General features: G+C 45.8%; 1 protein-coding gene and 1 pseudogene across 1 annotated transcript; one reads left to right on the forward strand and one right to left on the reverse strand.

The window, feature by feature from the left end:
- Positions 1–1,021: 1,021 nt before the first annotated feature.
- Positions 1,022–12,365, reverse strand: LOC133074515 (acidic mammalian chitinase-like; annotated as a pseudogene).
- A 2,672-nt stretch (positions 12,366–15,037) lies between these two features.
- LOC133040203 (ubiquitin-like protein 5) lies at positions 15,038–15,454 on the forward strand. The gene has a single exon (XM_061119956.1). The coding sequence runs from the start codon at positions 15,121–15,123 to the stop codon at positions 15,340–15,342; it is 222 nt and encodes a 73-aa protein (XP_060975939.1). The 5' UTR covers positions 15,038–15,120; the 3' UTR covers positions 15,343–15,454.
- The last annotated feature ends 504 nt before the right edge of the window (positions 15,455–15,958 follow it).

Consider the following 15,958-nt stretch of genomic DNA (forward strand, 5'->3'; position numbering starts at 1 on the left):
AACTTTGCTATGGCCAGTAGAAAAAAAATTTAAGTAAAATTTTAAAACAAGTAAAACTTATTAAATCAACAGGAGGCAAGGATAATAGTTAACAACCAGGACTATCCCAGACAAACACTGCTCATATTCAGATAGAAACACTGTTCATATTCAGCTGATGAGATGGGAAGGAAAGAAATTAACTTCCAGGGGTTCTGCTTGTTGTTTACACTGGTTTTGTCCAAAGAGCACGATGCCCAGAACCACCCTTCCCTGACCCAAAAAATGAGCTGGTTAGTGTGGAAACTCTTCCTCACTTGGTGAGCTGCTCTCTTCCTCAGGTCCTTGGAGCAGGGGCCATGCCACCCTGGAGATGTCAGGAGTGAGATCTCCCACCCCTGCTGTGATGTGTATTTTCATTTTCTTGTTGCTTTCCCTTAGGGAATTGAAGGCATATTCAGGTGTGGTGGGGCAATGAAGATGATGAACTAATTTTTTTTAAATGAGCTAATTTCTATATCATGCTGATGAATTTTATTCCTAGGCTCACAGGTGTGGAAGTGGAGTGTGTGGACTGTCCTGCAGTTGGCTATCATGCTCTGTCCTCAAACAAGTATGGTTTGCTTGGGTTGTATAGCCCTGGAGTCTGAGTAAACCTGGTGAAAGAAGAGTTTCCTGAAGGAGGAGATATAGTCAATTGAGTGTTCTGAGTTTAGTCACTTTTCTAGGTCCTTTTGCAAGACCATTTGGAGTCATACTTATGAGAAAGAATATGGATCTGATCTCTTTCTCCTCCTAGACTTTCCCATTTCTACTCCCCTTCTGCCTCAGGAGGGGCCCAGAGCTCCAGAACTTCCCAGAGAGAGGCTCAGAGAGCTCCCAGTCACTACCCCTCATCTCCCAGCCCCAACCTCTCCAGCCATCTAGGGAGCAGGAAGGCAGGACTTCTCTTTTACACGCAGGAGAGTATCACACAGACTTATAAATCAAAGTAGACATGAGGCATTCTGAGGCAAAACTTCCATTAATCATCATTCTGTTCCTAGAGTCCCCGGTGGACCCCACAAGGGGATAGCTTAAGCCCAGTTACAGCAAGAGCAGCTTGTGTCAAAGACCAGGCCTGCCCAACAAGCATCCTCAGAGGTATATGTGCATCCACGCAGCTGTAGAAGGCATGCTTGCTGGTGGGGCTGGGATAGAGACCGCCAGACTCTTTGGCACAGAATTCACTGTCATCAGTGCTGCCAGCCTTGCGAGCTTCAGTGTTTGTGGAGGAGCCCACAGTAGAGGGGGGCAGTCTGCAACCTGAGAGAGTAAGTAAAGGAGCCCATAGGTTCTAGAGTGGTCTCCTTTCCCAGCACAAGTGTTGTGTCTGTAGTGTCACCGGGGGATCCTCATGTTATCTGAACCAGTGGTTAAATGCTCCGGGCCTGAATCAGTGATCCCCGAGTTCATAGCCCAGCCCTGCCATGAGCTCAGTGACCACAAACAAGTCATTAACTTCTCTGAGCCTCAATTCTTCCCTTTACTTGTATTAGAGACACTAATCTGAGAATTACTCTGTGAAGCATTTCCCAGTGTGTATGGTATGTAAAATAGTAAGTGCTGCACAATGGTTAGTTTTTATTTTAGTTTATGCTTAAGGGGAAAATAACGCTTATTTATCACCTCCATCCCTTAAATGCTTGCCCAAATACTATGTTCCATGTATGCTAAGTTGCTTCAGTCATGTCTGACTCTTGCGACCCTGTGGACTGTAGTCTGCTCTGTGGACTGTAGTCTGCCTGGCTCCTCTGTTCATGGGGATTCTCCAGGCAAGAATACTGGAGTGGTTTGCCATGCTCTCCTCCAGGGGATCTTCCTGATCCAGGGATCTAACGTGGGTCTCTTACATCTCCTACATTGGCAGGTAGGTTCTTTACCACTAGCACCACCTGGGAAGTCCATACCTCCCCACCAAAATCCTACAGAGTGGAAGAATTTTAAAAATCATTTTATTCATGTCAGCTAAGGTGAACTGAGATTCAAAACCAGTTCTGTCTTGAGTACAGAGCCTGTGCAATGCCAACTACACTAATATCTTTCCTTTTAAACCACTTTATTAGGTATGACTGGCATATAAAAAAACTGTTAATGCATACAACTTGATGAGATGGAGATAAGTACACATCATGTTTACCACAATCAATGCCATAAACATGTTCATCCCCTCCAAAAGTCTCCTCTCACCCTCTTTATTATTAACTTTTGCAATAAGAGCGCGTATCATAGGATCTACCCTTTTAGCAAATTGTAAAGTATACAATAAAGCATTGTTAACAATAGTTACTGTGTTCTACAATAGATCTCCAGGATTTATCCATATTGTATAACTAAAACATGCACCCTTTGACTAATACCTCCCTAGTTTTTATGTTTAAATAGACTAATTACGCCTGGTCTCCAAGAGCACCTGTGAGGATAACTTGAAAGTTGAAAGAACTGGCAGAACTCACATGGTCCATCAGTCAGCACTGGCTGTCCCCATGGTTCCCGGCCCCTCCCTTCTGCTTTCTGCATCTGCCCTGGTCCTTATGTTAGGGGCAAAATTGTATCCTGAGACCAATTGTAACTCTGCTCCTCACTTCAGAAAAAGGGCCAGTTGGACCCCTTCAGAGTTCTCTTTTTTTCATCCCTTTCCTCATCATCTAACTTTGGCATCCCTTCCTTGGTTTTTCTTCTTTATTCCACATAGTTCCTAAAGGCTGGAGCTGGACAGATGAGAACAGAAACAAGGTGTTTGTGGTCCCCTCCCTACCCAGGCTCCCAGATGTTCTCCAGGGGCTCCCAGGACAGCTCTACAAGAAGAACTCTTAAGAACAGTGATAGACCTTTCATGAGGGCAGCCACCCAAGGGCTGCCCCATAGCAGCCATCTGAGTCTTTCTTTCTGGGTCGCAAACACCAGCGCCGATGGACATGCTAGGACAGGTGGAAGATCTGAAGGGGGCTTCCTCTGAGGCCAGGCTGAGGGGAGCACTGGATGGTCTTTTATTCCTCCTTAACCATGTCCATTTTGTCCTCTTGTGGATGGTGAGAGGTGCATCACTACTCACCAGGAGTGGAGACGCCAAGTGCAGACTTGAGGGCATGCATGAAAGGGTATTTGCCTTGTCCACAGGAAGTGCCTGTGAAGTCATCCAAGCCAATGCTCCAGACCATGGCCACCCCAACCTGTTCTTCAGCAGCCACTCAGCCTGTGGGAGAGAATCAGGGGACTGTAGGGCGGCCTTTGCACAAGTGCAGGGAATGACTCCAGCAGAATGACGGGGAAGACCATGATCCAGTCATGGAGAGGAGGGAATGGAGAATGGCTTTCCACAGGCACTTTGAAGGACTCATGGACATAGTTGTGGACAAGGAGAGATTTTAGGACTACCAAGTGAGGGAGGATGAATCTCACGCCTGCTCTCTGTATCACCAGCCACCTTCTGTGAAGGCCTGTCTGAGCTGGAGCTTGAGTGGGTTGCAGTGGCAAAAGATACACAGGGCCCTTCACGTGGCAAGTGTCTGGGCAGAGAGACAGAGCTGGTGATTATGAGGTATCGACTGAAGGGCTTTGGGACTGATAAACAGTAACCATCCAGATGTGAGCATGTAAAGGCCAGTTGGCAGATGCCCAATGGCCCCGTGGATCTCTCATCTCCAGATTTTGGGTTCTTCCTGCTTGAAGTTACTGTAAGCAGGAGCAGAGGAGAGGAAGGAACTCAGATCTACACTGTGGTCCTGGGGCAGGAAGAGTGTCAGAGAGCTGGATCAGGAGCAGAGTCATAGAGTTGAGGAGGGCAGGGGTCAAAGGGGAGAGTCCAGGAAGGGGCCTGGGGGCTGGGCATGGGAAGGGGGAGGGGCTGAGGGAAGGGAGGAACCCCTGCAGTTGCTGAGGAGCAGAGGGGCTGTTCCAACTGCCGGGCTCTGCAGCTGGACCACTGGCTCCCTCGAGACCTCGGGGCCACCTTGGGTTTTACTTTTCCTCTCTTTGGTATTTTCTTGTGCTAATTCCAATGTACTTGGAGGGGAGGTTCCCTGCCAATCCCAGGTGTACAGAAGGTAGGGTTTGGAGGGACTTACCTTGATCATGAAGCTCTTGGGGTTGGCATATCCAATCTACTGATTCCCCTGTAGGCACAGGGCACCTCCTGGGGGGGCATTCCACACTTCAGTGGCTCCTTTCAGGAGGGAACAAACCTGGGGCAAGAGGAGCAATCACGGCTCAGATGGACCTGGCTCTGCCCGGCTCATGTCTCCCTCTCCCTCTCTTTCTTTTCTGGAATACACTCCTACCCCACCCCTCTTTACTGGAAATAAGAGCGCATGGCTCCATTTCACCCAGGCTCCTTGCTCTTCCTCCTGTGCGTGGCACCATGGAAAGGGCACTGGCTGGGAAGATGAGACCTGAATTCCTGCCATTCCTGGGTGTGCCAACACCAATCTGTGTATAAGGAACAGAGCAGCTTCTTTGTGCCTTGTGCCCCAGTTTCCCTTTGAAACTAGCTTGTTTGTTCCTTTATTCGAAAGAAGGTTTGTCACAAAAGAGCCAACAAGGGGATGCTAATGCATAATGGTTAGGGTCTGAGATGCTGGAGCTGGACAACCTTAGTTTGAATCTTAGCTCGGCCACTTAGATTCTGTGACCTTGAGCAGGCTTCTTAATCCCTCTGTGCCTCCCTGTCGTCTGTGTAAGATGACAAAATCCATCTCACCATTGTTGAGTGTTAAATAGGATAAATATATAAAAACAGAGCTGGCTATCCATTTGGACTTGGTAAATGTTAAACATTACTAGTATTAATCATGCATATTTACTCTAAAAGATTAAAATTTAAGATATTTTATTTATAGTTTACCCTTCCCTCCCCACCACACACACTCAGAGCAGGCAACATGGGGTACCCTGATTAGAAATCAAAGAATAAATTCTTTTTTTGGAAGTATTTTTGACCCTTTAGAGCAGAGAGTCAATCTCCTTGGTCTTCCCAGCCCTCTGGGACATTACCTCAAAGTAGGCAAGACTCCCTGCCTCCTAGGTGTAGGCTCTGGCAGCCCCTGGGCCAGAGGTGGGAGCATCCAGGCCACGGTGGGAGGGTTGGTGAGAGTGAAGGTACTGGCATAAGCCCCAAAGCCCACCATCAGTTTCTCAGCAGGGCATCTTGGTTTTTCCAGTAGTTCATTGCATAATCCTAGAGGAAAGGTAAGGAAGATGTTTACTAAGAAGCAGCTGAGCTTGTGCCCAGAGGCCTGTGGAATAGTCAACATTTTCTACCCAGTTTCCCAGCCACTTTAGACATAGCCTGAAGTCAAGACTCTTCCATAACCCAGCCTCATAGAAAGGAAAGGCGTACCCTCCCTTCTGGAACTGGGTGTTATAGGCACCCTCATTAAGATATACATTGTGTAGGTAGCAGGGCTTAGTGTCAATTAGGAATGAAATGTCCCATTATCCTTCTTCCCATCTACTAGACTTGGCATTTGGAATGTAACGAGTTCAGTCATGCATCCTCTCATTTCCCCAACTGGCAAAATACCGTATCTCAGAATCGTGTAAGCATAGGGTATTCCCCTGGGAGACTTTCCCATGCCTATTTTAAAATCTCTGGTTGAATTCTGCACTGAAATCACATCTAATCAATTTATACATCTACTAATCATTAAGAAGGTTTATTATATAGCTTCCTATGCCATACAAGTTAGGAAGATCAATCTTAGAGGGAGAAAATGGATGAAAAGTGAGGAAGATTAAGGGCAAGATAGATCATGAAATATGTTCCTAATATCAATGAAAATGATAGTTATATAATGTTTGGGATTATCCCAAACCACAATTCTGCTTCCTTTGGTGTAAAAAATAAATGAGTACAATTAATCATAGGCACAAGGAAGTAGGCAACATGAACTGAGTTAAGAAAGTTCACTATCTTCATCTTGTCCATCAAGCTTCCTCAGCCTTCCTTTTACTCCTTGGCCAGAGATCTCAAGACTTGGTTGAAAATATCCATCAGAGCTGACTGGCCCAAATCCTCACTTACCATACTGAAGTATTTGTAGTCTCCCTTGTCGTTGGGTCCTGAAAACAAAGGGCTGTCCTCTCCTGTGAAACCATCCCAGGAACCCCTCAGGTCATAGGTCATCACATTGATGAGGTCCATGTACCTTGGGTAGTGGGGGGTAGGATACAACAGAAGAAAAATGACCCAAGGAAAATAATACTCTCCATCCCACTTCCCCTAAAGGTCCCAGTCCCAACTGAATATGGTTTGTAATCATGTCATGAAGGATTATGCTTTAGTATTCTTTACTCCATTCTGTCTCACCTTTATTTGAAAAGTTGATATATAGAAGGCACACAGTCTGTAATCAATAACTCATTACACTCAGACCTTCAGGTCTTATAAAAGTTTGAAACTCAACTAACTTTTCCAAGTAGCCTTTTGTCATTAAGAATTTTGACTGGCTTCCCATGTCTCTCTCAGGCTTTGGGATCATCTTATTCTTCTGGGACAGAGCCCTCTCTCTCCAGGGTATCTGAGCATTAGCCAATGTATGGGGGAGGTCTCAGGGTTAATTAGCTCTTATCTTGGGCCCACAGGCCTGGGGGTTACTTGCTTTGACATTTCAGGGATCTGGTAGGCAGTCTCAAAGGTACCTTTGCCAGCTGAGACAGCAGCAGAAATCAGCAACCTGGGCTTGTTGCTCTGGGTGACTTCATGCTCAAAAGCCTCATACGTTTCCTATTGAACAGAGGACACTGGACTGAAGTTGCAAGGACCAATAAGCATCTTACAAGGTCATGATTCTCATAAGGGAAGCTAAAAAGTATTCAACTTAGAGTTCTTTGCTTCAGAAAGTATTGTTGGTCTTTGGGAACAAAAATGAGTTTTTCTTCAAAAAAACCTTGTTTTGAGAGAAAATTGGTGACCTTCTAAGAGTCCTTCTATGTAAAAGAGACCTTTTAAATATTAAAATAACCAGGGCTTCCCTGGTGACTCAAAGGTAAAGAATCCGCCTGCCAATGCAGGAGACACAGGTTCAATCCCTGGTCTGGGAAGATCTCACACACCATGAAGCAACTAAGCCCATGTGCAACAACTACTGAGCCTGTGCTCTAGAGCCCAGGAACCACAGCTACTGGAGCCCCAGCCCTAATGCCTGTGCTCAACAACAAGAGAAGCCACCGCAATGAAAAGCCCGTGTGCTGCAACTACAGAGTAGCTCCTGCTCACTGCAACTAGAGAAAAGCCCATGCAGCAGAAATCAGCAATCTGGGACTGGCTGGGAAGACCCAGCACAAACAATAAATAAATAAAATTATTAAAAAATAAATAACTAAAATGAACAAATAATGTCCAGAGCATAAAAACAAAACTAAAAAGCTTCTATAGGGCAAAAAATGGCTCCTACCTCTACAAACTACATGTAATTAAATGTAGCAACTGGAAAAATCAATCATGAAGGATGAGGAAGTAAGAGTATCAAAGCAATCATTGGTGCTCAAACAAGCTGCCCAGAGGAGAAAACACTCTGGCCCAACAACTTTATGTCTGCTCCTGGTGGCAGAAATACCCCCTGGAGGCATCTGCCTCCACTCACCAAAGCGAGGGGCTATTGAGCATCTCAAGTCTGTAACTGGCTCATCTTGTCCTATACACTGCCCCTCAGAGAAGGACCTATTTGAGGACTATTTGACTTCCCATAGCGATGCTTAGAACACGAATATTTCAGACTCTTTGGCAGGTTTCTTACTATAAATAAATTATCTTTCATTGTGCTGCCTTACACTAGTCTCTATAACTTGGCTCTATGAGTTTTCCCTGAAAGCATGATCTGATCTTGCACTAAAGAAATCAGGCTTTGAGGCAGGCAGGCTGAGAATCACACTTTCAGCTGTATTCAGAACTCCTCATCATGCAGAGGTCTTTTCCCCCACCTAGATCCTATATTCTTTGGACGCAGAGAAAGTAAGTCACCTTCAACAGGACAGTGAGGAGTTGCTTGGTGTCAGCTGGGCTGTCACAGTTGCCAGGATACTCCCAGTCAATACCCAGCTCATTGAAGTTGTTCTTCCTCAAAAGCTATATGACTGACTGGATGAAGGTCTGGTGGTTCTCAGCAGTGGCCACCATGTCAGAGAATCTGGAGTCAACAAGTCATTATGATCTTAGTGGCAGTGAGGGGCTTCGACATGGACTTTCTCAAATGCAGAGTTCTCCCATGGAGTACTTGGGGCCAGGGGATGGGGGACATGGAACACAGGAAGAAGCAATAGTGATCTAAGCTCTTGGATCCTGTCTTGTCACTTAGCCTCTTATTTGTCCAGATGTATATTCAATTATTCAGGTGTTCATTTGATGTTTGATAGTGCTGGGATATAGTGATGAATAAAATAGTTTCTGCCCTGGAGGAGCTTCTTTGGAGGAAGGTATAGATAAGTAGACAATCATTTAAACTACAGCCTGGTAAGAGCTATGATCAAGGAGGGAAAGACTTCAAGGAGGACTCTGATGAGAAGGTTAAGGGATATCTAAACTGATACCTGAAATCTAGAGATGACCCATGTCAGAGAATCTTAGAGAACTTGAAGTCTGGATGAGACTGAGTAATCTGGGAGTGATTCTGCCTTGAATACAAAGTCTCACCCTTGGGTCCCAAAGTTCCAGCCTCCAACAGATATCAGGGTTTTCAGTTCTGTATTGCTGGAGATAGGAAGATTCCAGTGTAAATGCAATTCCCCAGGGAAAGTGATGTCATCTGCTGACCACCCTCTTATCCCACACCTGAGCAGCCCCAGGCCTGCCCTATTACCAGTCTATGCTCTTGTGCTGGGAGCAAAGCTCTCTATAAGAGCAAGGTACCCTCTTACTGGGGCTTCCCCAGTGGCTGAGCAGTAAAGAATCCACCTGCAATGCAGAAGACACAGGAGACGTGGGTTCAATCCCTGGGTTGGGAAGATCTCCTGGCGGAAGGCATGGCTACCCACTCTCACATTCTTGCCTGGAGAATCCCATGGACAGAGGAGCCTGGTGAGTTAGAGTCCACAGGATGGCAAAGAGTTGAGCACAGCTAAAGTGACTTAGCACATGCACTCTCTTACCATAGGTACCTCCAGGACGCAGTATTAATACTCATTGAACAGGTTCCTGTTCCTGGCCCTGAGAGTGGGCTGATGGATTCTGCTTTGACAGGAAGCTTCAGGGGAAGACAAGGCAGGCCATCCTAAGGAGGATGAAAGAATCTAAAAGCAGTCCCTTAACACAGATGGTAGGTAGCCTGGAGCTGTTAGGATACACAAGACCAGAAAGCTGAAAGTCTGAGTCTTTTAAAGGAAAGAGCAAGGAGTAGGGGCAGTAGAAGTGTCTACAGTTTACTAAATGCTTACCAAATGCCAGGCATGTCACATGCATTGCTCCTGTCACACTTACAATCAGGCAGGAACTGTTAGTCTCACATTGCCCTCTAAGTAATAGTCAGAAAGGTTAAGCAGTTTGTTCCACATCACCCAGCTACCAAGGCTGGCAGAGCAGGATTCAAACATAACTCCTCTATTCCATGGGGACTCCCGGCAGGCACCAGGTCCTTTGAGCTTGACCTTAAAACCTACCCACTGATTCCCAACTGGACAAAAGTGTCAATTAACCTATCTGATAAACTGGTCAGGCATTCCTGGATTCTGCCACTTACTAATTGTATGGTCTAAGGAAAACCTCTCTATGATACAGTGTCTTCAATTTAAAATATCTGTTAAAACTTTGCATCTGTTGTGAGGCTTACATTAAAAAAAATAAATGAAAAGCACTTAGCAAAAGGCCTGGCTCACCCAATTCATCAGTAGTCACCCAATAAACATGCCAAGTGTTTAATTGGCACAAGAGCCATCTTAAATTAAACTGGTAGCTAGCTCATAGGGTGGTGTGGGACTTTACTGCAATGCAGCGAACTCCAGGGGACTGTATTCGCAATGAATCCCTTGTACTTAGTACCTCGTGGGACCCATAGAATATGATGCAGAGGGTCTGCTAAGAAAATAATCTAAGCAAATGACAGCAACCTGCCTCCCCTGGGGAGAGTGATGTTAACAACTCTGCCAATGAGGCATGAGGGTGATTGCAAACAGGACTCAAAGACTAGGCATTCTGATACTGGTATCTTGAAGGACTTCTGAAAGACTTCCAACTCAGCCCAGAGCCCAAGCACAGAACTCTCTAGTGCTTGAGTCCATTAATGCCAGCATAGAGGGTTCTCATCATTCCACTCGATGGTTGTGATCTGGTAGTTGGTCATGCCAGCGAAAGCATCGATGATGTGTGTGCAGAGGCAAGGGTCCACACTCTCGGGCATGTAGCAGGCAACCTCAGAGCAGTACTGGCTCCAGTTAGTGAAGTAACAGACTATTCTGGTGCCTGGAATGGCAGGGAAATAAGAGATGGTCCCTTCCCTGACTAATGTCCCTTGTACCCAGGGACCCCTGGCACTCCCCATCCATGGGGCACTTACCAGCTGCAGCAGGAGGGCCAGCCCGAAAAAGAAGATAAGAGATCTTGGTCAGAGGGTAGCAGGGTCATTATTTCCCTGGCTGGCCTGGGACAGCGCAGAGCAGTAAAGTGGGAATGGGAGTTGGGGCCTGCTGTAAGTCCTTTCCCAACATGGACCCCTGCATGATACTTTCAAGGAAGGTGGCTAAGGTAGGCATTCGGTGGGCTACCTGAAAGCTCAGATGATAGTGAGCAGTTCAGGAACTAGGACTGTTATTTACCTGCTATTTATTCAACAAACTCATATTTGTTTGCTGTTCAGTCTCTAAGTCATGTCTGACACTTTCGAGACCCCATGGACTGTAGCCCACCAGTCTCCTCTGTCCAAGGAATTTCCCAGGCAAGAATACTGAAGTGGGTTGCCATTTCCTTCTCCAGGGGTTCTTGTTAACCAGGGATCAAGCTGGCATCTCCTGAGTCTCCTGCATCGGCAGGCAGATTCTTTAGCACTGAGCCACCAGGCAAGCACAAGTATTGGCTACTGAAAACAAAAAGAAAAATTAGACAAGCTCCCTGCCGTCAAAGAACTCAGAACCTGTTGGGAAATCAAACCTATAAGCACAATCAAACCTCAGTGCAATGCAATGACATAAGCAATAAAATATGCAAAGTATTCTAGAAAACAAATCAAGGAAGACTTCCCCAGAGAGATAATATTTGGATAGCTCTCTGTGTTTCCTCTAGGCTTCTTTGGGATTTGTGCTTTCTTCTCCCTGTCACGGGGCTTCCCTGGTGGCTCAGATGGTAAAGAATCTGTCTGCAATGCAAGAAGCAGTAATTTGCCATTTTAATGGAAAGTGCTCCATGCACGTTCCAAGTCTGAATGGGCACTTGACAGCTTTTTATAGGTAGCACTGCAGACCTTGCCACCGCACACCTGGCTCTCCTCAGCAAGCAAGGTGGCAGCCCAGAAATAAAGGGATATGAGGGGGCACGTGGTTCCCATTTACCCTCTGAATCTTATCTGTGTTTACCTTCCTAGACAATCAACCCCGAGACACAATGGAGACTTGGTAGGTACAACCTTAAAAGGTTATTGACTGAAGATACATTTAGGAAAATGGCTTATCTGGCACAGGCAGAAGGCAGGCCTTGGGTTCAAAGTCACTACAGGTCAGAGTGGGCCCCACAGGTCCAAAGGGACCATCTGGACTCTTGAGGAGGAGTGTGGACAAGCAAAGTGAGTCTGCATTTGACCAGGATTTGTCCCTGACTGGACAATGGGAGATGGTCCTGCCCAGCCACCTGCTCTTTGATCCCAATGTAGCAGTATATGTCAGGTAATGGCTAGAAGTTTGTGAGGTTTCACCAAGTCTGGAATGAGAAAGTATCACTCTCCAAACTTGCTTCTGTTTAATTGAAGGTTGCTTGGTTTACAGAAGAGGGAAGAAATTCACGGAGGGGTGGGGCACACGTTTCTAGTTAGGCTTTGATTCAGAAGGGAGAAGCAGCAAGGCCTGGGACAAGGCCCCAGAGAGCCATAAAAATCAGGGAAAACATAGCTGTAAAAATCCCTGCACACGGCTGCCACCAAAAAAAAAAAAAAAAAACCAAAAACCCCTGCAGATCGAGGCTGAGAATCTCAATGTTTTAGGACCTGCCTCCCTCCACTCCACTCCACTCCCAGCCTAACTACCCAGACAGAAGGGGATGCACCTATAGGAATCCCACCATAAGGTCACATCCCAGGTGTCCAGACTGTGTCTCAGGATCACTCAGCCCCAGAAGGCAATGAGAGGAGCAAAAGTGTGGTTTTACCTTTGGCGCTGACAGCAGCCCCAGGACATCCACTTAGTCTGCCTAAAATCCCAGCTGTGGGTGGCATCGCTGGCTGCACTCTGGGTGACACCGCCCACTTAGAGATCTATCAGGTGAGTGTACAAGGTCTTCCGAAAGATGCTGATCAGACTGTTGCGAGCTTCTAATTCAGACTCAATCTGGGTTCACAGAGAATACAGGGACGAAACCTACAGGCTTCAATACAAGTACTCCCAGGGCTGCTATCCAGTTTCCTCTGACCGTTCCCAGACCTTAGACTCGCTTGGCCTCTGGTCATTGACTGCTAAGAACTTGATGCATTAACTAACTAGAATTGGCCCAGTCCTGAAAATAATAATAACAGCTAACATTTACTCAGCACACGCAATGTGCCAGGTGATTAATTCACTTAATGCTAAAACAACAACAACAACAAAACCCTTTGAGGCAGATACTATTATTGCCTTGCCATCCCTTTTACAGACTGGGGAAACTGAGGTTTAAGGGAACTTAAGTAAAATGCCCGAGGTCACACTGAGAAGCTGAGCTCAGATCCAAGCAGACACAGCCTGCCCCTGGGACCTGGAGTCTCTTACTCCACTCCCCTTCATCCACACCATCCCATGCAACTATCAGCTATAAAGATGTACAACCTGAGAGCTGTGAGTTAAGTTTTATTTGGAGCAAAATGAGGACTACAGCCCTGGAGACTGCACCTCAGATAGCTCTGAGACACTGCTCCAAAGGGGTGGTAGGAAAAGGTCAATATATAAGATTTTGGTGAAGCGGGAGTTCCATGCAATCAAGTGCTTACCTTACAAGAGGTTTTCTGTAGTCATGAAGAGCTGATATCATCAAGAAGGGATTTAGTGCTTTCCTAGATGTGAAGAAAAGCTATGTCAAAGCTATAGTTAAAGCTATGGTTTTTCCAGCTGTCAAGTATGGATGTGAGAGTTGGATCATAAAGAAACTCAGCACTGAAGAACTGATGCTTTTGAACTGTGGTGTTGGAGAAGACTCTTCAGAGTCTCTTGGACAGCAAGGAGATCAAACCAGTCAATCTTAAAAGAAATCAGTCCTGAATATTCATTGGAAGGACTGATGCTGAAGCTGGAGTTCCAATACTTTGGCCACCTGATGTGAAGAACTGACTCATTTGAAAAGACCCTGATGTTGGGGAAGATTGAAGGCAAGAGGAGAAGGGGACAACAGAGGATGAGATGGTTGGATGGCATCACCAACTCAATGGACATGAGTTTGAGCAAACTCTGGGAGTTGGTGATGGACAGGGAAGCCTAGTGTTTTGCAGTCCATGGGGTTTCAAAGAGTCAGACACGACTGAGTGACTAAACTGAACTGAGAGTTAATGAGATAAGATTGGTCACTTAAGAGAAGACTTATCCAAATGAGACTTTTGCAGAATTTATGTTTGTTTCCCTGGAGCACAGAGTGCCTCATCTTCCACCAGCTGCAGCAGCAAAGGCTTCAATGTCTGCAGAGGCAGGTGGCAAATGCCCTTAAAGCATCAGTGGTTCCTCTTTGGTAGAGAACACTGAGCCTTAAAAGATCTCCTTAAAGGAATTGTTTTAGGGTTGGGGGAGAGGAGGAGAAGGTTGATCAGGGTTTCTCTCCAATCTCAGCTGAACAAAAGGTCCTAATCTCCTTACCCTTCTCCTGGATATTTGCAAAGCAAATGGTTCTCTCCTCACAGCAAGTATGAGAAAGGAACGCATAGAGTTCAGGGCTTAGAGCTCAAGACACAGACCTTCCATGGACTCTCAGGCTCCATGAAAGGCCAAGGTTAATATGTTGGGCAGCTGTCCATGATAACCAAAGTAACAACAAACACAAATACTGGCCTTCCTTACCCCTTATACCTCTGGCAGCAAGCATGCTTATTATTCCCATTTTACAGAGAAAACAGGGGGGCACAGAGAGGGTAAATAATGTGACCAAAGTTACATGGTCAGTGAGTTAGAGCAAAGCCAGGGTGTGCATCCAGGCAGCCTGACTCTCAGTTATCTCACTCCTCTGCTTCTGGAGAATGCAATAATCAGAGGAAGCAAAGGACTGAGCCAGTGTTAGAAAATCAGAGAAGTGCCCTCAAGCAGTGTCTAACTTAAAAGATCAGAGCTGTCAGGCAGCATTTAGGGGGCCCTGGGGACAAAGTTCCCCTAGTCTCCAGCAGCGCTGGCCACCTCTGTTCTTTCATATGTACTTCTGACATGTTCTCAGTCATAAAGGAACAAATCCCCTTTTCAACTTAAAAATAATGAACAATATGAGAGTTTCAAGTTAAGTTTTATTTGGGGCAAAATGAGGACTATAGCCTAGGAGAGCACTTCAGATAGCTCTGAGAAACTGAGGTAGAGATTACTAGGCAGTCAGTGTAGAACTCTGAGACCTCCTCTTGTTTTCAGTAAACATCCAGCTCCATTGTCCTGAATTCCTGGAATGTGTGTTTAGTCTGATAAATCATCAGCACTCAGATCCAGGGAAGGGCAGTAATTAAATTCTGTTCCATATGCTTGAGGGTAAAACAAGTGATGAACATGAATCTTAAACCATACATCTAGTCCATGGTAAAATGGCCAGAGGGCATGAAAAAGGGTGGTGACTTAATCCAAGGATTAAGAGAAGCCATAAAGATATTAAGTATCTTGACCTTTAAATTGATTGGTTAGAAATAATGTGATTTAAGGAAGGTTATAAAAACTGACGTAAGCAGTGTGTGTGTCTGCTTATTCCAGGCTATTTGAGGGGACCCCTGAAGTCCCGATTCAGTTGCCTCCCGGTCCCCGCCTTGTGCTGCACCAGCCAGGATGATCGAGGTTGTTTGCAACGACCGTCTGGGGAAGAAGGTGCGTGTTAAGTGCAATACGGATGACACCATCGGGGACCTTAAGAAGCTGATCGCAGCCCAAACTGGCACCTGTTGGAACAAGATCGTACTGAAGAAGTGGTACACGATTTTTAAGGACCACGTGTCTCTGGGGGACTATGAAATCCACGATGGGATGAACCTGGAGCTTTATTACCAATAGAGCAGAATTCCTTCTTCCTGCCCTTCCCCCTCCTCCCACCCTCACTCCCCACACTAATATGGACGCTTGTTTTTGGAAACTCATGTTAATAAAAACTTAGAGGCTGAAAAAATAAATAAATAAAAAATAAAAACTGATGTAAGACCCACCTTGGGGGGACTTTTTACCCCCTCTCAGTGTCTACACTGAGGGCTTTGTACTTTCCTCCTCTTTAATAAATCCTCTTCGCTTGCTTCTGTGAGTGTTTGCGTGTTCCTGGATTCCATTCTTCGGCTCCATGGACAAGAACTCGGATTCTCCTCTCAAAACTGCTCCAAAGGAGTAGGGGGAAGGACAGTATATGTGTGATTTTGGTGAAGGGGGAATACATGCAATCAAGCACATATTTTTTTTACTGAAGGTTTCTGCTAGTCATGAGGAGCAGCCACCACCATGAAGGATTTTAGTGCTTTTCTAGATATGAGCAGATACAAGAATTGGGTTCATAAAATTGGCTCCTTAAAATGTCTAACTATCTGAAGACCTGTTCTGCCGGTTTTCAGAGCATGGAGTGCCTCATTTCTGCTCTCCATCTTGAGCTCCTTTCAGGGAGTATTGAAAATCAGTAACTGCAGCA

This window comes from Dama dama, chromosome 20 (assembly GCF_033118175.1).
Source record: "Dama dama isolate Ldn47 chromosome 20, ASM3311817v1, whole genome shotgun sequence".
Classification (NCBI taxonomy): domain Eukaryota; kingdom Metazoa; phylum Chordata; class Mammalia; order Artiodactyla; family Cervidae; genus Dama; species Dama dama.

Bases quoted from the DNA above. Each gene is read 5' to 3' on its own strand.
- LOC133040203 (XM_061119956.1), top strand. From the start codon at position 15,121: ATGATCGAGGTTGTTTGCAACGACCGTCTGGGGAAGAAGGTGCGTGTT.